Source organism: Geotrypetes seraphini, chromosome 2 (genome assembly GCF_902459505.1).
Source record: "Geotrypetes seraphini chromosome 2, aGeoSer1.1, whole genome shotgun sequence".
Lineage (NCBI taxonomy): Eukaryota > Metazoa > Chordata > Amphibia > Gymnophiona > Dermophiidae > Geotrypetes > Geotrypetes seraphini.
In genome coordinates this window covers 290,927,731-290,953,588 of record NC_047085.1, presented here as the reverse complement: position 1 = coordinate 290,953,588, position 25,858 = coordinate 290,927,731, and the positions used below count along the sequence as shown (strand labels likewise).

The window sequence follows — 25,858 nt, the reverse complement described above, 5'->3', positions numbered from 1 at the left end:
CTATAATGAGTCAGTTATTTTTAGATTTAATTAACTGATAATGAGTTATATTTACCTGATTTTAAATGTTTTAGTCATTCATTTGATTATTTTTAAAATTTGTGATGCATTAAGTAATTTATAGCCTGATAGTGAGTATCGATATATGAAATTTTAACAAAATAGATATTTATAATCATGTATTGTTATGCATTTTTAACAGCATGATAGATTAGATAATTATGTTTATTAAATGAGATTATTCTGTTCAGTATTCGATTATTTGATTAAGTTATATGTGATATGAATTAATAATTGATTATAAACTTTTATGGAAGTTTTAACAAAGTCAATAAGGGTGTCAATATTGCATGTTATAATTTGTTTTTGAAATTAATGTTTTTTGTATTATGCAAAGCTCCTTTATGAACCCTTGAAAAAGCCCTTGTGGGCGAAACGGGTACCGTCGAGGCATGCTAGAGACACTGCATTAAATGGATGAGTAAAAAATGAATTGCTGCTGTTTAGTATTTATTTTTTAAACGTAATAGTTAGAAATACAGCAACAGGCAAGCAAGCTGCATTTAAAGAGGAGGCAATCAGATGAGCCAAAGCTCTCTTGCCATCCTGTAAATGGCCCATTGCTTCGTTCCCAAAGGCCTGTTGAATCTTGCGGATCGTTTCCACTTGGGAATCGCCAAGCTTTACTCAAAATTTAATGCAGTAGCTCAGCGGCTGAAGAAACCCAATCTCGCAGCAGCCACCGACCGACCGGGTTAACAGCGGGGCAGGAGCACAGAAAGCTTGCTCCTGCTCGCTGCACCTCTGGACCACCAAGGATCAGCAGAGGAGGTACAAGGACAGGGCAGACTACAGAGCCTGGTGGAAGCCTGCAGTAATTCAGGGAGGGGGTGCTGGCCTGAATATAAACCAGGACCCCCATTTTGGGATATTTTGGGATAGAAGGCTATCCTAAAAGACTGGACTCTGGACCACTCACCTTCTTATTGGGGGTGGAGAATAAGTATGTAGGAACTGATGGGCTGTGAAGAAAGGAGATGTTAGGGGCACCTGTAAACCAATGAAGTATTTTTTGGGTGTGTGGGAACCCTACCTTACATTATCTTTCACATAGAGTAGGTAGCCAGACCTTGAAAACTATAATTGCAACTACTGTTGGTTTAATTCTTTTCCATCCATATTAGGTGGCTTTGGGGTTTTGGAGAGGGGTGGTGGTTTCGGGGTTGGGGAGGATTGGGATTAGAGATCATGATTGGGTATGGAGAGGTGTGGCAGAAGGGGTGCAGGTAGGTTAGAGGGAGTGGGATGAGTCAACTATGTCTTCCATTTTGTTGGGGAACTAGGAATGTTTCCTAACAGTTGGTCTTTAGGATATTGGAACATTGCCATGCGGATAACAGAAACATAGAAACATGATGGCAGATAAAGGCCAAATGGCCCATCTAGTCTGCCCATTCAGAGTAATCATTATCTCTTTTTCTCTCCAAGAGATCCCATGTGCCTATTCCAGGCCCTACTGAATTCAGACAGTCTCTGTCTCTACCACCTCTTCCAGGAGACAGTTCAATACATCTATCACCCCTTCTGTAAAAAAGTATTTCCTTAGATTACTCCGGAGCCTATCAACTCTTAACTTCATCAATGTCCTCTCATTGCAGATGAAAGAGACTCAACTCATGCGCATTTACATTACGTAGATATTTAAACGTCTCTATCATATCTCCCCTCTCCTGCTTTTCCTCCAAAGTATACACATTGAGATCTTTAAGGCTGTCCCCATATGCCTTATGATGAAAACCACATACTATTTTAGTAGCCTGCCACTGGACTGACTCCATCCTTTTTATATCTTTTGAAGGTGCGGCCTCCAGAATTGTACACAATATTTTAAACGAGGTCTCACCGAAGTCTTATACAGGGGCATCAATACTTCCTTTTTACTACTGGCCATACCTCACCCTATGCAACCTAGTATCCTTCTAGCTTTCGCCGTCACCTTTTCAACCTGTTTGGCCACCTTAAGATCATCACATACAATCACAACCAAGTCCCGCTCTTCTGTCGTGCACATAAGTTCTTCACCCCCTAAACTGTACTGTTCCCTCGGGATTTTGCAACCCAAATGCATGACCTTACATTTCTTACCATTAAATTTTAGCTGCATTAAATTTTCTTCAAGCTTCACCAGGTCTTTCTTCATGTTATTCACACCATCCGGCGTGCTTACTCTATTGCAGATTTTGGTAAATATCAAAAGAGGCAAATAAGAACATAAGAACATAAGAATTGCCGCTGCTGGGTCAGACCAGTGGTCCATCCTGCCCAGTAGTCCGCTCACACGGTGGCCCTCAGGTCAAAGACCAGTACTCTGAGTCCAGCCTCACCTGCATATATTCCAGTTTTGCAAGAACTTGTCCAACTTTGTTCTGAAACCCTGAAGTGTGTTTTCCCATATAACAGATTCCGGAAGAGCGTTCCAGTTTTCCATCACTCTCTGGGTGAAGAAGAATTTCCTTATGTTTGTACGGAATCTACCCCCTTTCAACTTTAGAGAGTGGCCTCTCATTCTCCCTACCTTGGAAGGGGTAAACAGTCTGTCTTTATCTACTAAGTCTATTCCCTTCAGTATTTTGAACGTTTCGATCAAGTCCCCTCTCAGTCTCCTCTTTTCAAGGGAGAAGAGGCCCAGTTTCTTCAATCTCTCACTGAATGGCAACTCCTCCAGCCCCTTAACCATTTTAGTCGCTCTTCTCTGGATCCTTTAAGAAGTACCGTGTCCTTCTTCATGTACGATGACCAGCGCTGGATGCAGTATTCCAGGTGAGGGCGTACCATGGCTCGGTACAGCAGCATAATAACCCTCTCCGATCTGTTCGTGATCCCCTTTTTAATCATTCCTAGCATTCTGTTCGCCTTTTTCGCCGCCGCCACACATTGTATAGACGGCTTCATTGATATGTTGATCGGAACTCCCAAGTCTCTTTCCTGGGAGGTCTCTCCAAGTACAGCCCCGGACATCCTGTATTCGTGCATGAGATTTTTGTTACTGCCGCACTTATCCACGTTGAATCTCATTTGCCATGTCGCAGCCCATTTCTTAAGCATGTTTATGTCACATTGCAGATCATCGCAATCCTCCTGCGTCTTCACTACTCTGAATAGCTTAGTATCGTCCGCAAATTTAATCACCTCACTCATCGTACCAATTTCCAGATCATTTATAAAGATGTTGAAGAGCACAGGTCCAAGCACAAAGCCCTGTGGCACCCCACTGGTGACGCTCTTCCAGTCCGAGTATTGTCCATTTATCCCCACTCTCTGTTTCCTATGCTCCAGCCAGTTTTTGATCCACGTGAGTATTTCACCCTCGATTCCATGACTCACAATCTTCCGAAGTAGTCATTCATGTGGAACCTTGTCGAACGCTTTCTGAAAATCCAGATAAACAATATCGACTGGATCGCCCTTGTCTGTCCCCCTGTTTACCCCTTCGAAGAAGTGCAGCAACTTTGCTGAAGCCATGCTGGCTGGTCCTCATCAGACCGTGATCATCAAGGTGATCAATGATGCGGTCTTTTATCAGCGCCTCTACCATCTTTCCCAGTACTGAGGTCAGACTCACCGGTCTGTAGTTTCCCGGATCTCCCCTCGAACCCTTTTTGAAGATCGGCGTAACATTTGCCACCTTCCAGTCTTCCGGAATCTTCCCCGATTTGATTGACAGGTTGGCTATTAGTTGAAGCAATTCAGCTATAGTCCCTTTCAGTTCCTTGATGATCCACGGATGGATGCCATCCAGTCCCAGGGATTTGTCGCTCTTTAGCCTATCAATCTGTCTGTATACCTTTTCCAGACTGACTGTCAGCCCTGTCAGTTTCCCGTCTTCATTTCCAGCATAGAGCCTGATGGGTTCCAGTATGTTGCGTATATCCTCTTCAGTAAATACAGACACAAAAATTGTGTTCAGTTTTTCAGCGATTTCTTTATCTTCCTTTAGTACTCCCTTTATTCCATGGTCATCCAACGGCCCCACCGCTTCCTTCGCGGGTCGTTTCCCCTTAATGTATCGAAAGAATGGCTTGATGTTTTTCGCCTCCTTGGCTATTTTTTCCTTGTAGTCTCTTTTGGCTCCTTTTACCGTCTTATGGCACCTGCGTTGATGTTGTTTGTGCTTATTCCAGTTTTCATCTGTTTTTGACCTTTTCCATTCCTTAAATGAGGTTTTATTGTCTCTGATCGCTTCCTTCACCTCTACAGTGAGCCACGCCGGTTCTTTGATCTTTTTCCTCTTGGATCTTTTGTTGATACGTGGTATATGAAGATCTTGCACCTCAGTGACTGTGTTCTTGAAAAGGGACCAAGCTTGCTCTAGCATTTTTACAGCGCTTATCCTCTTCTTAATCTTCTTCCCCACCATGAGTCTCATCCCTTCGTAATTCCCTTTACAGAAGTTCAATGCCATAGCCGTTGTTCTGGTCCGATATTTTGCCTCTGTATCCAGGTCGAAGCGGATCATGTTGTGATCGCTGTTTCCCAGCGTTCCTTCTACTTCTACCCTTCAGCAATATCCCTTATAAAAATGTTTTTAAAAAACAGGCCCAAAAATAGAACCTTAAGGTACACCACTGATAACATCCCTTTCCTCAGAGAAAATAATGACACAGGGGAAAAATTTGTCTCCGTCTCCGCCCCATCCTTGTGAGCTCTTCCCCATCCCGTCATTGCTAGCTCCATCCCCGTCTATCATCGTGAGCTCAGACCACATCCCCGCCCCCACATATATTTCCCACCAAAGTGTACAGCATCTGTTCCTCTTCATCCCCCTTCACCAGTCCAGCAGCTCCCTCCCTCGGCTTACTTTAATTTTCATCTTAACAAGCCTTGAAGTTGCGTGCGGCTGCTAGAAAGTCCTCTTCTGACGCAATCATAAACAGAAAGTTGTGTCAAAGAAGGCCTTTCCGGCAGCCGCATGCGACTTCAAGGCTCCGGCAGCTTGTTAAGATGAAAATTGACGTAAGCCAGCGAAGGGAAGGAGATGCCCGGACCGCAATTGGGAGGAAGGAGGGAGGGGACTACTATACCGTGCGATCTTCAGCGTGATCCTCAGTTAACTGCGGGGGGACAAGCCCATTCACCGCTCCACGGGGCAGTGAATGGCCTTCTCCTGTCCCCGCAGAAACCATTTTTTTACATCCCAGTTTCAACGGGTTACACGCGGGTAACAGTCACCATGTCATTCTCTACCTCAGAGTGATCTCCATTGATCACTACCCTCTGTCGCCTTCCATCCAACCAATTCTTGATTCAACCTGTCACTTTGGGACCCATCCAGAGGGCAGTTTATTTATTAGACATCTGTGTGGAACACTGTCAAAGAGTTAGCTAAAATCTAAATACACCTCATCCAGCACACATCCTCTATCCAATTCTCTGGTCATCCAGTCAAAGAACTTGATCAGATTTGTCTGACAAGACCTACCTCTAATAAATCCATGTTGCCTCCAGTCCTGTAATCCACAGGATTCCAGAAACTTGACCATTCTCTGTTTTAAACCCCACTTGCAGTCCAGGATCCATGTCCCCTCCTCTCACCATCCAGGCCTAGCATCCATGTCCCGGATCCATATCCCCTTCTCTCCCCACCCCCATTTGCAGTCCAGGATCCATGTCCCCTCCTTCCCCCACCCCCCCTTGCAGTCCCGGATCCATGTCCCCTCCTTCACCCCACCCCACTTGCAGTCCAAGATCCATGTCCCCTCCTCTCCCCCTCCAGGTCTAGCATCCATGTCCCCTCCTCTCCCCCCTACTTGCAGTGCAGGATCCATGTTCCCTCTCCTCCTCCTCCCTAACTTCAGTCAAGGATCCATGTCCTCTTCTCTCCCCATCCCCATTTGCAGTTCAGCATTCATGTCCCCTCTTCTCAACCCTCCCCCCCAACACAGGCCTAGCATTCATGTTCCCTCATTTCCTCCCTCCATATCCCTCTCTGCTCACCATCCTCCGCGTGGGTCTGGCCTCTTTCCCTCTAACCAACACCCCCCTTCCCCCCTTGAGATACCTGTGGGTCTCCCAGAGCAACAGCAGCAGTGATGGTGCATGCTTTCGGCAGACCCCAACACAGCTTGTTCTCTACTGCATAATCTATCTACAGGAAGTGATGTGGCAGATGAAAGGCCCCAGCGAGGCCAGTCCCAAGTAGTCTGTTCGTAGCGCTGCCTCTGCCAGCCGGCTGCCACTTCCTTGGGAGGCCCACAGTTATGTCTGATCTCACAGGGGGGGGGGGGGGTCTCGGTCGGAGAGAGGAGGAGGAAGCAGGGCGGAGAAGGGGGCGGGGACGGGATGGAAGATTTATGCAGAATTCCGCTTTATGTATATTGTACTTAGATACACAAAGTGCTTTGAAAATGAGTCCCATAGTTAAAATGGATTGGGCTAGCCGCTAAGGGAAGCTGTGCCTCATCAACTTGCTACATTGTTTTGAAGGCGTGAAGAAACATATAGATAAAAGAGATGATTGATAAACTGGATGTAGATTTTCAGAATGTTTTTAACAAGTCCCTCATAACAGATTCCTGAAAAATTAAAAAGCCATGGCAAATGTTCTGTAGTGGATTGGGAACTAGTTAAAAGAAAGAAAATAGGGAGTAAAGCAAAGCGGCTAATTCTCTTCACATGGAAAGGTGGAATACTACATGAGACCAATTAATGGGAGGGGGGAAGGTTTGAATACATCTCCTAAAAATTATATATACCTGTTTCCCCAAAAATAAGACAGTCATATTAATTTTGGGACAAAAAAACACACTAGGTCTTATTTTCTGGGTATGTACATGATCATCTCTCCCTTCCTCTCCTTCACCCAATTTTTCCTTTCTCTCCCCATGTGCAGCATCTTTCCTCCCCTCCCCCTGTACAGCAGAACCCTTGCCCAGCTTCTATCCTTCCTTCCCATCCCTTGTGCAGCAGAAACCTTAAGCACCCCCCCCCCCCCCACACCCTGAATGGCAGAGTGAATTTCCCAATGGAGAAGGCTGAAGCAGCCTGTTTAGAGTGTTACCGGCCAGATGCTGCTATGGATGAAGATATATAGGGCTCGCTCACGATCGGCGGGGTTCAGGAAATTTAGTCAGAGGGGTTAAGCTGCGCGGCAGGGGTGGGTTGAAGAGTTGCTGCTGGCAAATCCCAGGACTAGGGCTTACTTTTAGGGTAGGGCTTATATTAAGACCTGCCCCGAAAATCATGCCGGGACTTATTTTCGGGGAAACACGGTTAACGCGCGTTAAACTGCCTGCTACACTAGCCATTAATGCCTGCATTGAGAAAGCGTTAGTTTTTTAGCCGGCCGCGGGGGTTAGCGTATGATGAAATGTCCGACGCGCTAACCCCGCTAGCATGGCTTGATAAAAGGACCCCCAAATCCTTAGCACACATTCACAATGCAAACATAAGAAAGTTCCCTAATTTAGATAGGCTTATATAAAATTTGCCAAAGTTCTGTACCAAGATTTTTAAACACTATTCTGTGCTGAAAACATGGCTTAACCTTTAGATATTTCTAACTCAGAGGTATATTCTTACCAGTGAGCATATATCCAGCCACCAGCCGCATATAAGGGGAAACACACCAATTTCGACAACTACTAATAAAGACACCTTAAGAGAGAGGAGAAAAAAACAAACAAAACATAAACGATGTTAAAACACTGATTTTTTTTTCTCAATTTGGCAGCCCCTTCCCGCCACTTTGAATTTCAAGCTAATTTCAACCAACCCTAGCTGAGCTAAAATGTCATAAGCCTTCATTCTCTGCTACTCAGGAGAGTTTATTCCCCCTTTGATCCAATCCAAGAATGACAGTGAATCTTGCAGTTGGCTGCCAAAGAGCAAAGTTCCCTCAAGACCCTGAATCATATGCACTTAAGTCCCCCAGGGCAAGTCATAGTTGTGCTGAAGGCTCAACACTACCTCTGCAACAGTCAACTCCAGAGGACCAAAAACAGGTTGGGGATTAACAGCAGTTAAATTGGGCTAGCTTTTCACCCACCCACACAATGTTAAATTTGTATTCAAATGTTGCTCTACTAAAACCTTTTTAGATTTTAACACACTGGTTATTACCTTGACAACAATATAACAAACACCTAACAAACGCCGTGATCGTTGGAATTTTATAAGAGCTGCCAAACCCTATTATAATCTGGTCAAGGAAAGCACAGCTGAATTATTGGATAAATTAATGATTTAAGTAACATTAAATTACAAACATTTCTCTCCAGCCTGGAACTGGAATCATTCTATCCTATGCAGAATGGCAGGTTATAAACTGCTAAAGCAAAAGGACATAACACACCAAGATACTTGAAGTGTCTGCAAAGTGTCACTGTTGAAAACATGTTTAGAAATACTGTCCACAAAATAGGCAAAACAAGTATCCTCACATCTAATATAATAAAACGCTAGGCCGCGCATGCGCACTTCCTCTGCGTGCGCCGGTTTTCCGTGAGCTGTAGCGACCCGCAGATAGGAATGCGCATGCGCTGCTTAGGGTTCCGTTTTTTCCGTCTGGCCTGCTCCCTGCTGCTCCTTGCCGTATTGTATTTTTTAGTTGGAAGACGCAGCGGTGGCTCCTCTCACGATCTCCGCCTGCGTCGGACTTCCGACACAGGTGGGGATCATGAGATGAGCCACCACCGCGTCTTTCAACTAAAAAAAAAAAATATGGCAAGGCCAAATCGAAGCTCCCAATTGAACTGCCAGTTGGCCGGCTCCCTTGCCAGTTATTTTTCAGTTTAAAGGTGCCGCCGCAGCTCCTGTCACCAGCCGCACCTGCTTCAGAAAACACTTCTAATGCAGGCGGGGATCGTTAGAGGAGCCGCCTTGGCACCTTTAAACTGAAAAATAACTCCAGCAACGGAGTCGGCAAGATCACCCTCTCGGGCTACTCTCCGGGAGCAGGCGCGTGAAGCCCGGTACTTCCGGGTAGCTAAGGGGCGGAGCGCGGCGCATGCCCAGGGTCCGGGTGGAGAAGCCGGTGCTGGAGCCGCTCGCGCACATTACCGCAGGTTAAAGCGCCCCGGGAAAGGCCTGAAAGCGACAGGGAGCAGCCACCCCCAACACAAAGATGCCAGTAGAAATGGAACAGGGCTGGATTTTCAAGGTCTGCTTGACTTGAAGCATTTATTTTTCGATAACAATGTTCTCAGCTTTTTTGAAGTTCACAAATGTAACTACTGCAGACTGCTTGGTGGGGGGGGGGAAGGAAGGGAGGCCTACTGCTGGACAGGGAGAGCAGGAAAAGGTGCTGATGGACGGGGGGGGGGAAGGAAGGGAGGCCTACTGCTGGACAGGGGGAACAGGAAAATGTGCTGATGGACAGGGGGGAGGTAAAACAAAGGGAGAAGGGCTGCTGCTGGATAAGGGGAGCAGTGAAGGGGTGGTGGTGGACACAGGGGAGATAAAAGGAAGGGAGAATGGACAGGGGGAGCATGCAAGGGGTGGTGGTGGACAGCCAAAAGAAAGACAGAAATACAGAAAGCGGCTAAGGAGACAGAGAGAGAAATAAAGACAGACACACATATATGTTCTAGCACCCGTTAATGTAACGGCCTATTCAGTGAGGGTCTGGGCAGGGAGAGCGACAGAAAGAAAAAAAGATAGAAAGAAAGAAATAAAGCGGGAGGGAGAAAGAAAGAAAGATAGGAGAGAGACAGAAAGAAAAAAGATAAACGGGGCAGGGAGAGAGACAGAAAGAAAGGAAGAAAGAGACAGGGGGGCAGGAGAAAGACAGACAGACATCTATTCTAGCACCCGTTAATGTAACGGGCTTAAACACTAGTTAAGGATATAAAATATTAGACCATTATATGGTACACAAAATCTTACAATTTAACTTAAACTGCCATAAAGGTACACAGAACCTTCTTAACCATTACAGAAACTGAGCAGATGCTCTTGACATAGACTTCTGGAAGTAACAGCAGCTGAAAATTTGAGCAAAATAATTTCTAAATAGGCACATTAGCTCAAAGAATATTCTGTGTAAACTTTTGCCTGTAGGAAGATAAGCAATTTTCTAATATTCACTTACCTAGAAATGAAAACATATCTCTTGAATGGTAGAAAAAAAACAAACAAACCAAAAACTAATCAGAATACACAAATTTATTGCTAGTGTGTGTGTGGTGCTGGCATGGAACTGAGTGCTAAAAAATAAATAAATGCTGTCCTTCATAGCTATATTCTCAGCATCCACAAAGCAAAAATAGGAACTACAGCCACATATCAATTAGTTCTCAATGTGAATTCAGTTCCACTTAGACAATTAAAAAAAATATATACTGTATATCCTTCCCTGTCAGTGTTGGGCAGAACAGTTAAACCAAAATATCTTCAGTACAAATAAGCCTTAAGAGCTTGAAATCCTACTCTTTTAAAGTGAATAATCATGGGGATTCTGTGACGCTATACATGGGAGAGACTGCTGAAAAGTGGATCTGCCTTAAATACCTGTCTTTTTCTGATCTAATTTTTCTGGCAATTTTCTGTATCAGACATCAAAGTTATGGAATATACTACTGTTACGTCTCCAAGATAACGAATTATAACATTTTTCATTGTACTATTAAGACTATGCTGTTTAAGAAAAGCACAGTTACTTACCATAACAGGTGTTATCCAGGGACAGCAGGCAGATATTCTCACATGTGGAAGACGTTCTCCATGGAGCCCAGGTACGGACAGCATTAAAAGTGCATCACCACTTTAAGAACTTGAGAAAGTTTGCAAACTGTGCATGCAAAAGTACCTTCCCTCCCAACGCCACGCACGCAGCGCCTCCGTTCAGTAAGCAAGCTAAGAAGTCAACCAGGGGAGGTAGGTGGGTGGGTTGTGAGAATATCTGCCTACTTTCCTTGGATAACACCTGTTACAATAAGTAACTGTGCTTTATCCCAGGAGAAGCAAGCAACATATTATCACATGTGGGACTCCCAAGCTTACTAAGATGGGATGGAGAGAGAATTGGCCATTAGGAAAATAAATTTTGCAATACTGCTTGGCCGAAGTGACCATCCTATCTGGATTAAGATTCCAGACAGTAGTGTGATGTGAATGTATGAACTGAGGACCAAGTAGCAGCTTTACAGGTTTCATCAATAGGAACTGAGCGAAGGAAAGCAACTGAAGCTACCATTGCTCTGACTGTGGGCTGTGACACGACTCCAGTGGCAGCCCAGTCTGAGCATAACAGAAGGAGATACAAGAGGCCAACCATGTGGAAATGGTTCTCTTGGATACAGGACGCCCCAACTTGTTAGAATCAAAGGAAACAAAACATTGAGATGTTCTATGTGTCAGTTTGAAAGTGGCCCCCACAATATTAGGTGATAGGGGTTAAGTGAATGCGTACTGACAAACGCTGGTCCCAGGTTCAGTTCCCTCACAGATGACTCACCAGGAAGTAGAATAATAGACACAACCAGAGGTGATTGCATAAAGAATATATTATAGAAATAGGCTTACAGAAAAGTAATATTCATAAGCATTACAATTAAATAGAGAGCAGAGCAGTTTCCCTGCCATACAGTGTCCAGAAGGAAGCGTGAAGTTTAAGGGAAAGGCAGAGAGGGAGAGACAAGGGGGATGGTCTAAGCTTCGTTGTTCCATAGATAAAGAGAGGGAGAGCCAAGACCCCACTCCTGATAGCTTGATAGAAAAAGAGAGCGATAGCTTGATAGAAAAAGAGAGCTACCTGTGTGTTGCAGAGAGGAGGCTTTTATACCTTGGAATCTTTATTCTGAATAGAGAAAATATTGTATCTCCCAGTATCTTTCTGTTTAGAATTTGTAAACTGTTTGAGACAATGGTCAATTAAATAGACAAAGGAGGGTGAGAAAACCTGCAAGCATGGTGATGGGATTAAGTCTCTGGCTTGATCTGTGCACCATTGTCCTAAGCACCCTCTTAATCAGACATTAACACCTTTTAGCTAGCCATGATTCAAGCAGGGCTACTTGAAACTTAAAATATATCAATCAGGGCTACTTAAAACAGTTTCCCTGCACTAAGGGTCTATCTGCCTTCCCATGCCAGGGTCAGATTGATATAATCTCCCAGAGGCCTCTAGGCTGACACTATGCAGCTGAGTTTTCTGCAAATAGTAAGTCAATGCTCATTTGCAGTCCAGACTGTGAATAGCCATTTCCTCAGGGTGAGAATGAGGCTTAGGAAAGAATACTGGAAGTACAATAGATTGTTTAAGGTGGAATTATGTGACGACCTTTGGAAGAAACTTGGGATGGGTGTATCTATCTCCCTCCCTCTCCCTTACCTTCGAGTTGCGTTTTAAGTTTAGAGTAACTTGTTGAAAGCCGCCGGAGCCAACGTGCGGTCGCGTGCGTCTGTAGGCGGAAGCTTCTCCTCTGATGCCAACCGGAAGTTCCTGAATACCTTCATTTTGGAAGGAAGTATGATCTATTTTTCTTTTTGCATATGATATTTTTTAGATCCAAGCGTTAATTTTATGTTCCTGCTTTTTATGGGCTTGGATGTTGTGCTCTGTTTGATGGTATTACATTACATTAGTGATTTCTATTCTGCCATTACCCTGTGGTTCAAGGCGGATTACATATGAATTGTCAGGACATTTAGAAGTACATAAGGAGTGGTCTGGACATTTTCTAAGTTGCTAAGGATTGGAGAATATTGCAGGTGATGCTTGAGATAGAGATAGAGCTGTGTTAGTTTGGTTTCATGTATTTTTTGAATAGTAGGGTTTTTGTTTCTTTTTTGAAGGTTTTGTAGTCTGTGGTCGAGATCAGTAGATTGTCAGTGTATGTTGTGTGCTTTTTTATTATGTATACTGCATTATCCTGAAACCTGCTTAGAACTGTCGAAAATATATTAAATAAATAAATAAAATAAAAATAAATAGCAGCTAGCAAAGCTTAAGTCCATTCACTAAACAGGCTAAAGTAAATATGTGGTATTGACTGTGTGAAAACATTAAACATAACATCTTACTGACACAGAGATTGTAAGTTTATACATATTTATTTAATCTGACCTTAATTAAAGTTAATTTTTCTGTGTTACTATAAATTTGAATAAAAGCCAAACTAATTCCCAAGCACCTCTCACTTATATAAAGGATAATACTGAGAGGGTATACAAAAGTACTGCCTAATAAGATATAAACAGATCTTCTAACAATGGAACCACCCTCTTCTTATAAAGGATACATGGCAAACAATTAAGGTAACTGCCAACAGCACATAGCCTACAATGGTTGTGATTAGACCTTCAAAATGAGAAGCTCGCACCTAAAAAAAGAAAAAAATGTGATATTATAAAAATTACATCCAATAAACCCCGATTCTAGGCATCTAGTGCATTGAAACCAGGGAAAAAACATATAACATTTCCATGAAAATTATTAACAGAATTTTAGTTTCAGTTGCTGCAGTAGGCTTAGATTTTCAAACTGGCATTAGGGTTCTGTTCCTCCAGCAACCAAAAAACCCCCAACAAAACAGAGAAGACCGCCATCCTTCCAGGAAAGCCTGTACCTGTGACTCTCCATTCATTTTTTTATTATTGTGTCTGCTCATTCATCTTCATTACTTCTGGAAAAGGACACATGCATAGCTTTGACAAGAACATAAAGCTCTGGTAGTACTGGATATGAAGTCTATAGTACTGAGAAAGAGCATAGTTATTTTTACCTGTAGATATTATCCAGGGACAGCAAGCAGATATTTTCACAGATAGGTGACATCATCCACGGAGCCCCGGTATGGACAATGCAAAAGTGTACTGTTACTTTAACTTCTTTAGAAGTCTTGAGATCCCTCATACCACACATGCACGAGTGCCTTCCCGCCCAACGTTGGCTTGCAGGATCATCAGTTCAATTTAAAAAAAAAAGCTAAGAAGCCAACTAGGGGAAGTGAGAGAGTTGTGAGACTGCCTGTTGCCCCTGGATAACACCTGTTACAGGTAAGTAACTGTGCTTTACCACAGGACAAGCAGGCAGCATATTCTCACAAATGGGACTCCTAACTACTTTGAACTGGATGAAGGGAAGTTGGCACTTAAACAGAGAACACATTTTGTAGAATTGCTTGGCCAAACTGACTATCCTGTCTGGAATGAGTCTTCAGACAGTAATGGGATGTGAAAGTTATGTATTCAGGACCAGGTCGCTGCTTTACAAATGTCCTCAATAGGAGTAGAATGGAGAAAAGCAAATGAGGCTACCATTGCTCTAACTTTGTGTGCTGTGACACGACCTTCCAACGGTAACCCAGCCTGAGTAGCAAATAGATACAGTCCGCCAACTATGTAGAAATTTTTCTCTTGGTAACCGGAGTTCCCAACTTGTTAGGATCAAATGAGAGGAATAGCTGAGTAGAGGCTCTATGAGGATTCATCTGGTCTACATAGTACCGTATTTTCACCCATATACCGCGCACCCATGTAAAACGCACACACGGGTATAGCGCGCATGCTAAAACCTCCTCCCGCCTACTCCGAACCAGCATCCTCCCCCCCGCTCGCTTACCCGAGAGAGAATTTTTTTTTCATTCGAATCCGGCATTCCCCCTGTGAACCGGCATCTTCCGCTCCCCGCTCGCGTCACCCCCCCTCCCCCGCGATCCTACATCCCCCCCAGCGCCGCAAAGACAACTCTTATGCTCAAAGCCTAGTCCAGCCCGGCACAGGAAGAAGGAGGATCTCTCTCGCACTGCCTAGCCCAGCCCAGCCCAGCCAAACCAACGAGGGAGGATCTTCGGGCACTGGCACATCCTGTGCATTGGTGCTGGTGCCGGTGCCCAATCGGGTAAGAGTTGTCTTTGCGGTGCTGGGGGGGGGGATGTAGGATCGCGGGGGGTGTGACGCGAGCGGGGGCGGAGGATGCCGGTTCACAGGGGTAATGCCGGATTCGAATGGAAAAAAAAATGTGTACAACGCGCTCACACGTATAACACGCATGGTTATGCACGGTTTGTAAAATCGTGTATAACGCACGCGTTATATGCGTGAAAATACGGTAAGTTAAAACACTTTTACAGTCCAATGTGTGGAGTGTGGCTTCTCCAGGATGAGAATGTGGTCTTGGAAAGAAGACAGGCAAAACTACAGACTGGTTGAGGTGGAATTTCAAAATTACCTTTGGTAGGAATTTGGGTTGAGTACGAAGGACCATTCTGTCATGACAGAATTTGGTATAAGGTTGATCTGAAACCAGTGCTTCAAGCTCACTGACTCGTCGAACTGAAGTGATGTAAATCAGGAAGACTACTTTCCACATGACATACTTGAGGGATGAAGATGTCAGTGGTTCAAATGATGGCTTCATGAGAGTGGAAAGTACAACGTTGAGGTCCCAAGCAACTGGAGGAGGTTTGATTTGGGGCTTTGAGTGTAAAAGATCTTTCATGGAGTTAGAAACCAATGGGTGAATAGCCAGAGGTTTATTGTTGAGTGAAATGTGAAAAACACTAATGGTACTTGAGTTGCACTCTCACTGAAGTAGTCTAGTCCAGAGTTGAAGAGATAGAAGAGGTGAAACGCGAATATTTGAAAATGGTAACAGCACTGTGTGGATGGTTTCCTGGCTGCATCTATGATAGCTGATACTGAAGTGGAGAGATCAAAGTCATTTACTCACTAGGAGAGAGGTATCAGGCTATGGGAACTAGAGAATGTAGACTGGGATGGAGGAGGGATTCCTCTTTCTAGTCAGAGGAGTTGGGAAAATCTGCAGAGGAATAGGTTCCCTCACACACAGATGAAGGAGAAGAGGGAACCAGAATTGTCTTGGCCATCTCAGAGCTATGAGAATCATAGCAGCTGACTCCCATTTCAGTTTGAATAGCAGTCTTCCCATTAAAGTATTAGAGGAAAAGCATACAGAAATTTGTCTGTCCAATCTAGTAGGCATGCGTCGGATTCCAGACGAGGTGGCAAGTGTAGTCTTGAGCAATACTGTGGAAGTTTGTGACTGATTGGAGATGGAAACAGATCTATCTGAGGGGTTTCTCAGGTTGAGAAGATGTGATGTACTGTTTTTGAGTTCAGTATCCACTTGTGAGGTTGAAGGAACCCTGCTGAGCTTGTCCACTAATGTATTCTGTTTGCCTGCTAGGTATACAGCTTTAAGAAAGATGTTTGGTGGAATGGCCCAATTCCAAATTTTAGTTGCTTCTTGGTAAAGGTGGCGAGATCCCATGCCTCCTTGTTTGCTTATATAGTACATAGCTACTTGATTGTCTGTGTGTATTAGGGCTACTTGATTGAGAAGGCGATCCTGAAATGTGTGTACTACTACTACTATTAATTATTTCTATAGCACTCGTAGCTCTAGGAGATTTATGTGAAAAGAATTCTCTTCAACAGTCCAAGTGCCTTGAGCACAAAGATCATCTAGGTGAGCTCCCCGACCAGACATGGATGTTTCTGTAATTCCTATCTTTTGATGTGGAGGAACATGAAATAGCAGGCCCCTGGAGAGATTGGTTGAGATGAGCCACCACTGCAGAGAATGACAGAGAAGTGAGATAACTCAGAGGATGGGAGAGGGGATCTGTGGCCTGAAGCCACTGCGAGGCAAGAGTCCACTGGGGATCCCTGAGATGAAGACGGGCATATGGGGTAACATGTACTGTGGATGCCATGTGACCCAGTAGACGCATAATTTGCAGTGCTGCGATGGTCTGACGATGACCCCTCTGACTCCTATGCATCCAAGTTTCTTGTTCTAATATCCTCATACGATCTCCACCTGTGCTCCACTGCCCCTACTCACCAGAAAGGCCACTGCCTTGACCTCGAACTCTCCTCCAGCTGCTCTATCACAGAATTCTGCACCTCAAATCTTACCATCTCTGACCATCAGGTGTTAAACTTCATAACTCATCACCCTCCCCATAAACCTAACCAATCACTACCCATACATTCAGGAACCTTCAGACTATTGAACCTGACATGCTCTCTACCACTGTCTCATCCCTCACTTCTACTACATCATACAAGTCTGTCAATCAAGCTGTTCTCTCCTATAACTCCATTCTCTCTTCTTCTATTGATACCCTTGCCTCTCCCATTTTACTTCCTGTGAGACGTGCCAAACCCCAGCCCTGGTTGACCCCCCCCCCCCCCAATCCATTACCTGCACTCCAGTGTCCGAGCTGCTGAATGTCTTTGGCTTAAATCCTGCACACATGCTGACTTCATACATTTCAAATTCATGCTGATGTCTTTCCAAATGACTCTCTCGCTTGTTAAACAAGACTACTACAACCATTTAACTAACTCTTTGCCATGCTCAACTCTCTACTAAAAGTGCCCCCGCCTCCTCCTCCCTCCTCAAATGATGGCAGAGTTCTTCCACAAGATTCACAAGATCCACCTTAAATTCTCAACCATGTCACCTCCCCCACCACCCCTTTCGGCTGTCCACTCTGCCAATCTTACTTCAACATCATCCCCTACCACCCTTTCCTCAAGTCACAAAAGGGGAAACTGCTCACCTTCTTTCCTCCTCCAAACCCATCACCTGTTCCTCTCATCCGATTCCTACCCGCCTATTCAAAGCCATTGCTCCAGTGGCATACCAAGGGAGGGGCGGAAGGGGCGGTCCGCCCCGGGTGCCAGCCCTGAAGGGGTGCTCCCGGCCTTGCCGTTCAGTCCCCCCACACCCCCGAAGGACCGCTCGCCCCACTGACCTTCCTGCACCACCTGTGAAGCAGCAAGCAGCAGGATCGCGAGGTCAGCTATCCCTGAGCTGCTTGGGCGCTGCTTCCTGCGCCGCGGTCCCGCCCCTCCTCTGACGTCAGGAGGGGCGGGAACGCGGCGCTGGAAGCAGCGCAGGGGTAGCTGACGTCGCGATCCTGCTGCGGCTGCTTCATAGGTGGTGCAGGAAGGTCAGTGGGGCGAGCGGTCCTTCGGGGGTGATGGTGGTGGTGGTGGGGACTGAACGGTAAGGCCGGGAGCATAGGTAGTGCTGCTTCATAGGTGGTGCGGGGAGGCCAGGGGGGCGAGCGGTCCTTCGGGGTGGGGCGGGTGGGCAGGCAGGCAGGCATTCAAGGGGGAGGGGGGTGACAGGCAGGCAGGCCTTCAAGGGGGGGGGACAGGCCTTCGGGGGGGGGTGCAGACCTTCAAGGGGAAGGGACAGGCCTTCAAGGGGGGGGCAGGCAGGCCTTCAAGGGGGGACAGGTCTACAAGGGGGGACAGGCCTACAAGGGGGTGGGCAGGCCTACAAGGAGGTGGGACAGGCCTTCAGGGGGGTGCAGGACTTCGGGGGGGGGTGCAGGCCTTCAAGGGGGGGACAGGCCTTCAAGGGGGGACAGGCCTTCAAGGGGGGACAGGCCTTCAAGAGGGGGACAGGCAGGCAGGCCTTCAAGGGGGGGACAGGCCTACAAGGGGGGGGGACAGGCCTACAAGGGGGTGGGACAGGCCTACAAGGGGGTGGGACAGGCCTTCAAGGGGGGGACAGGCCTTCAGGGGGGTGCAAGCCTTCAGGGGGGTGCAGACATTCAAGGGGGGGACAGGCCTTCAAGGGGGGGACAGGCAGGCAGGTCTTCAAGGTGGTGGGACAGGCCTACAAGGGGGAGGGACAGGCCTTCAAGGGGGGGGACAGGCCTACAAGGGGGGGGGGACAGGCCTTCAAGGGGGGTGCAGGCCTTCAAGGGGGACAGGCAGACCTTTAAGGGGGACCCTGGTTTAGAAGTACACAGAGGGAAGGGGGTGTTCAAAGAGACGTGCATATGCCAAACTTTGGGGGGGGGTTGAAGAAATAATGGGTCTGAAAATAGAGGAGAGGGAGAGAAATGATGGACCATGGGATTTAGGGAGGGAAGGAACTGAAAGGGAGAGAAATTGGACACAAGGGATGGTGTGGAGGAGGGATAGAGATACTGGATAGGAGGGTAATTGGGAAAAGAAAGGGAGAGACGGTGGACTCTGGAGTGGTGGGGAAGGAGGGAGAGATGCCGGATGAAAGGGTAGTTAAGAAAAGGTGGATCTGTGGAGGGAGATGAAAAAAAGGAAAGATACCAGACTTCCTGGGGAGGGAAGGGAAATGGAAAGGGAGGACAGAGTTGGCAGATGGATGGTTAGCACGCAGAAAGAAGGAGACCCTGGCAAGCAAGTTATCAGAAGAAAACCAGAGCCTTGGACCAACAAGATTTGAAATATAACCAGACAACAAAAGGTAGAAAAATTAATTTTATTTTCTGTTTTGTGATTATAATATGTCAGATTTGAAATGTATATCCTGACAGAGCTGGTGTTGGACTGCAAACGTGAGCTAGGATTTAACAGAGAGAGGAAAAGTCCTTTTTGTTTCTTTATTTTATTTACACCACAGCGCCAGTGTGGTTAGGAGAAGCCAAAGGTGGTGAAAAGGCTATAAAACCCACCAGGAGTTTTGAAAAAAATCACCCAACTGGGCAGGAAAATCGAATTGAAAAACCAATTCAATAGGCTGAATCGAATCAAAATTTTTTTTCCTGAATCTGGCAGCATTAGTTTGCGCTACTGTCTTAGACTTTAGGACCTGGGATTGGGGAGAGATGGCATCCTCAGTACTTTATAATGCAAGTGAAATGAGGATTTGGTCAGACTTTTGAAGGGTCTGCAGAAAAAAAAATATTGTATAGGCCGGGGACATGAAACAGCAGGAAATGGGAACTTTTCTTCCTTCTATTTTTGTGAATGGAAAGGCTGAGGATGTCAGAGAGTTCAGTTAAAATATGTGCTTTATAAGAAAATATAATAATGTGTTTTATAAAGTTTATAGCATAGCTGGCCTACCCAGTGAGGTGTTTCTAGTGGTGGTGGTGGCAGCGTGTCAATGTGTTGAGAGGAAGAGGTGGTCTGGGAAATTCTGCTGAGCAAACTCCGGGCCCATTTCCACCCCCCAGTTAGTCCACTCCACTCAACTGGTTCACACACTGAGTGGGTCATTGGGTGTTGTGTTGGGATCTCTTCCAGTGGTTTATCAGTATCTCCTTCTGGTCCAAGGAAGGAAACTTTGTTATTCTTAGCATTGACCTACAGAATATGTTTGTAACAGCGCTGCTTGTGTGGCATTAGGCTATGTAGTGATCAAAAGAAAAAAAACAGACCTTTGCACATTTTTGCACTATATGGTGGGTGTATGAGGAGATTCACATTTCCTGCACAGTTAAGTCCATGTGAAGTTACCTTGTGCTGTATTTGACATCTAGCAAGGTCTCTGTTTGAAAGGAAAGATCTAAACTTAAAAATGAAGTGGCCAGAAGTTATGGTAAAAGCAGATAGTGTAGCTGGTTTTAAGAAAGATTTGGACAAATTCCTGGAGGAAAAGTCCATAATCTGTTATTAAGACATGGGGAAGTGTCTGCTTGCCCTGGATTGGTAGCATGGAATGTTGCTACTCTTATTGACCAGGTATTAGTGTCCTGGATTGGCTACCATGAGAATGGGCTACTGGGCATGATGGACCATTGGTCTGACCCAGTTAGGCTATTCTTATGTTATGTTCTCATCTGTAGGGGCCTTTGTTTTCACTTCTTATTTTAATGTATTTTTTTTCTGGGAACTTATCAATGTTTTTTTTTATAATGGAAGAGAATTATGTGTGTGGGATGAGGGGGTAACTAATTTCTTCAGCTAAATAATTCAATCCACTTCAAACAGACATAGGAGAACTCACGCACCATTCACACACCCTCCAACCAAAAACGTCAAAAGGAAAAAAACTGTTCGACAACCTCCTAGCCATTCGAGCTGCAACACTCGACCCCCAACCCTACAACCAATTGACATCGACCACAGACTGCAAAACCTTCAAAAAGAAATAAAAACCCTTCTATTCAAAAAACACATAAAACCGAACTAACACAATCAGAACTGTCCCAAGCATCACCTGCAACTACTCCATATGTACTTCTGATGTCATGACAATTCAGACATAATTTATGTTATGTTATGTTTGGAATATAAGAAAATTTTCACTGCCTGTTTCTATTCTGACCATTTATTCCGTTTCATGGTCATTACAAAAAATATTTTTTTACATGGGGGGGGTGTCAAAAAATGATGGGCCCCGGATGCCACATACCCTAGGTACGCCACTGCATTGCTCCCATCTGTCACATCCTCAACCATTCACTCTCCACTGCAACTGTTCCTGATGTCTTCAAACATGCCATAATTACACCCCTCCTCAAAAAAATCTCACTTGACCACGTATCCCCCTCCTACCCTTCCTATCCAAACTACTTGAACGTGCTGTTCACCACCATTGCGTGGCCTTCCTTTCTTCTCATAAAATTCTTGACCCGCTTCAATCGGGCTTTCGCCCTCTCCATTCCACAGAAACTGCTCTTGCTAAAATCTCTAATGACTTGTCCCTGGCCAAATCCAATGGTCTCTACTCTATCCTCATTCTTCTCGATCTGACTGCTGCCTTCAACACTGTTGATCACCACTTCCTTCTCGTCTCACTGTCCTCACTGGGATTCCAGGGTTCTGTTCTCTCCTGGTTTTCTTCCTATCTCTCCCATCATAATTTCAGTGGATCCTCCTCTGCTGCCATCCCACTGTCTATCAGTGTACCTCAAGGCTCTGTCCTGGGCCCTCTCCGCTTTTCCTTATATATCCGCTCTTTTGGTACACTGATTTTCTCCCATGGTTTTCAATATTACCTCTATGCCAATGACTCCCAGATCTACCTCTACACACCAGATATTTCAACAGGAACTCACTCGGCCGGAATCTCAGCCTGCCTGTCCGACATTGCCGCTTGGATGTCTCACCGCCATCTCAAATTAAATATGGCTAAAACTGAACTCCTTAACTTTCCACCTAAACTCACCTCCCCCCTCTCGTCGTTCTCTATTTCTGTGGATAACACTCTCCCTCCTTCCAGTCTTGTCAACTCGCAACTTCAGGGTGATCTTTGACTGCTCTCTCCTTCTCTGTTCAGATTCAATACCGCCAAAACCAGTTACTTCCTCCTCTATATTATCAAAATCTGACCTCTCCTCTCTGAACACACAACCAAAACCCTTATCCACACTCTCATCGCCTCACACTTAAGACTACTGCAACGTACTTCTCTCAGGCCTCCCGCTCATCCATCTCTCATCCCTTCAAGCCATTCAAAATGCTGTTGCATGTAGGGTAGAGAACCAAGATGGCGACCGAGTAAGTCGCGTCTGCAAGAGGCTCCTGCATCTTTTGGTGATTTTACATTTCTACTTAATATCTTTTCCACTGGCTATGCCTAAGCGAAGGGACAAACAGAGGGGCGTTCTTCCAGCTTCCTCTGTAACCTCGACGCGGAAAGCGGCAATTACATCCTATGCCTTCCCGGTTGGAGTGGGCAGACCTCAGTCTTGGAGGGCGAGGTGTCGCTTAGCCCATTGGGGCCTGGAGTTCCTCTGCATCCCGGGAGGATGTCGGGGATTCCATCAGCAGCACAGGAAGCGCCGGAGCTGATGTCTCCGTCAGCATTGCAGATCTCACCCCTGACCCCGGAAATGGTTCATAGCTTGCCGACTTCTCCACAGTCGACATCGGAGGTCGGAGGAACCGAAGCCTGTATTGAATCAGGGAACGAGGAGGTGGAACCCAAGAGGGATTTGTCCAGAATATATTTACCTGCTCCTTTAACAAGACCGGAGGTGATTGACATGGAAGCATTATGGAGTGGTTTGGAATCTTTACATAAGGTATGCTCCCAATTTGTTACCTCAGTTCAGAATACTAACACTCAACTTAAAACTTTTGAAGAGAAATTCCAAAAACAGTCCGACAGAATGGACAATTTAGAAAAATCAATGGCAGAAGTGAAGGTTTTCACTAATTTATAATTGAAGGAAAAGTGTCTGCTTTTTAGGAAAATGGAAAATTTGGAGAATGCAAATAGAAATTTAAACCTTAGTCTTTTAAACTTTCCTGTCTCCAAATTTCAAACACCGAGAGATTTATTTTATTCCTTCTTAAAATTAATATTGCAATTTCCTGAAAATAATATGCCACCATTACAAAAGTTATATTATTGAATATTCCTAAAGAGGATAAAGGCAAAGGAACAATACCAGGAGATTTGGCTCTCACTGGTATGTTGGAAATATCTCAACAAGAAGAAATACTAACTAGAGCTACTTTATTGGTAACCTTCGTTTTTCTCCAGGATAAGAAGGCAATTCTTCATCTATTCTACAGGACTGATAATGTGGAATTTCATGGATTCAAAATTTCAATGTTTCCTGATGTTTCAAAATGGACGCAAGCCAGGCAGAAGAAATTCCTGGACTATCGTCAGTTAATTCTGAGTATGGGAGCAACTTTTCAGTTACGTTTTCCTTGTAAATGCTGCATTACCTATCAGGGTATTAGATATATATTTTATGAACTTGATCAGTTGAACTTTTTTCTTGAGGGTAAGGCAGCTGGAAGACCTTCAGAGGCTTTCATGGAGTCCCTCAACCAGGACGTTAGTTAAAAGAATCCAATTGCACTCGGTAATGTGATTTAATTTTGAACTATTCCTGAAAACCAACTTCCCTTGGAGGTGATGGATTCTCTCTTCCCATATTGTGGACTTTGATATTGGTTACTAATGTGGAATTATTTCATAATTTGTTTTACTTGTTTCTTATTTCAATTGTTTATTTCTAGTTAAATTGTTGTTTAACAAAGTAAAAGTATAAATAATTAAAAATAAACAAAATGCTGCTGCACGACTCATATTTCGTGAGAAATGTTATTCTCATATTACCCCTCTCCTGAAGTTACTTCATTGGCTCCCCATCCATCTCTAAATACAGTTCAAACTCCTCCTACTGACTTACAAGTGCATTCACTCTGTAGCCCCACAATTTCTTACTTCACTTATCTCCCCCCTGTGCTCCCCCCATGTGAATTCTATTCATCGGGTAAGTCCCTCTTATCTGTACCCTTCTCCTCCACCAGCAGCTCCAGACTCCATTCATTCCTTCTTATCATACCTGCCTGAATCAATACATCATGCCCCGTCTCTAGCAGTATTCAAATCCAAGTGAAAAGCCCACTTTATTGAGACTGCTTTCATCTCTTTACTCCCACTCACTGTTGTCAGATACCTAAATTGTATCATTTTCTCTATCAGAAACTCCCCAACCCCAAGATGTTCTGTCTGTCCAAATTAGATTGTAAATTCTTCTGAGCAAGGACCGTCTATTGTGCGTTAAATGTACAGCGCTGTGTGTGCCTCTCCGTGCTAAGAAATGATAAATAGTAATAGTAGTAGTAGGCATGAGTTTGAGCTGTATCCAGCAATGCTCTTAAAAATTCTATGGTCTGTATTGGTTGGTGGTGAGATTTCTGGTAGTTGACTGCAAATCCTAAAAGTTCCAGTAGACATATGGTTGAGTTCATTGCTATCTGAGCAGCTTGAGGAGAGGATGCTTTTAATCAACCAATCATCCAGATAAGGGGACACATGAAAGCCATAAGAACAGAGTGTTGCAGCTACTACAACTAAACACTTTGTGAATACTCTGGGTGCTGATGCTAATCCGAAGAGCAGCACCCTCTACTGGAGATGATGAGGTCCTATCTGAAAGCGGAGGTACTTTCTGTGGGCCAGAAAGCAGTTACTAAACCTTAACAGTTGTTATCCAGGGACAGCAGGCAGCTATTCTCACATACGGGCGACGTCATCCACAGAGCCCGGATGCAGACAGCCTCTCAAGCAGACTTGCTTGTAGAAACTTAGAAGTTTCAAGTCTGCCCGCACCGTGCATGCGCAAGTGCCTTCCCATCCAGCACAGGGCGAGTCTCCTCAGTTCAGATAGCTAGCAGAGAAGCCAACTAGAGGAAGTGGGTGGTTTGTGAGAATAGCTGTTGCTGTCCCTGGATAACAACTGTTACGGTAAGTAACTGTGCTTTATCCCAGGACAAGCAGGCAACCTATTCTCACATATGGGTGACCTCCAAGCTAACCAGAATGGGATGGTGGGAGTGTTGGCATTTAGGAGAATAAATTTTCTAATACTGTTTGGCCAAACTGTCCATCCTGTCTGGAGAAAACATCCAGACAATAATGACAGATGAAAGTATGAACTGAGGACCTGGTGGCAGCTTTGCAAATTTCCTCAATAGGAGTGGATCTGAGGAAAGCTCCTGAAGCCGCCATGTCTCTGACTTTGTGGGCTGCGACTTGATTATGTAGATGCAGTCCAGCCTGGGCATAGCAGAAAGAGATACAAGCAGCCATCCCGTTGGATAGTACACTTAGAAATTGGATGTCCCAACTTGTTCGGATCAAAGGAGACAAAAAGTTGAGGAGCAGATCTGTGTGGTTTGGTGTGTTCTAAGTAGAATGCCAAAGTACGTTTACAGTCCAGAGTATGAAGAGCTGATTCTCCAGGATGAGATTGAGGCCTTGGAAAAAACACTGGAAGTACATTCGATTAGTTGAGATGAAATTCTAAAACCACTTTAGGTAAGAATTTAGGATGAGTACGGAAGACCACCTTATCATGATGGAAAACTGTGAAAGGTGGATCAGCAACTAAAGCTTAAAGCTTGCAGCTTACTGACTCTTCAAGTAGATGTGAGGGCAATAGGAAACACTACTTTCCAAGTAAGATATTTCAGATGAGCCGTAGACATTGGTTCAAATAGAGGCTTCATTAGCTGAGCAAGAACAACATTGAGATCCCAAACCACTGGAGGCAGTTTGAGAGGAGGTTTGACATTGAAAAGTCCTTTTATAAATTTGGAAACCACTGGATGAACAGAGAGGGGTTTCCCTTCAATAGGCTGATGGAAAGCAGCAATTGTACCGAGATTGACTCGGATCGATGTAGACTTAAATGGA

The 25,858-nt window shown here is 44.9% G+C and overlaps 1 protein-coding gene across 3 annotated transcripts in view; it reads right to left on the bottom strand.

The window, feature by feature from the left end:
* The window catches only part of MARCHF6 (membrane associated ring-CH-type finger 6), a 590,605-nt gene that overhangs the window by 244,893 nt on the left and 319,854 nt on the right, over positions 1 to 25,858 (bottom strand). For all 3 annotated transcript variants that reach the window (XM_033929823.1, XM_033929822.1, XM_033929821.1), the window contains 3 exons: positions 13,239 to 13,319; positions 8,119 to 8,187; positions 7,579 to 7,653 (listed from right to left, as the gene is read on the bottom strand). In XM_033929823.1, the coding sequence (XP_033785714.1) occupies positions 7,579 to 7,653; positions 8,119 to 8,187; positions 13,239 to 13,319 (225 nt within the window). The remainder of the gene's footprint in view (positions 1 to 7,578; positions 7,654 to 8,118; positions 8,188 to 13,238; positions 13,320 to 25,858) is intronic.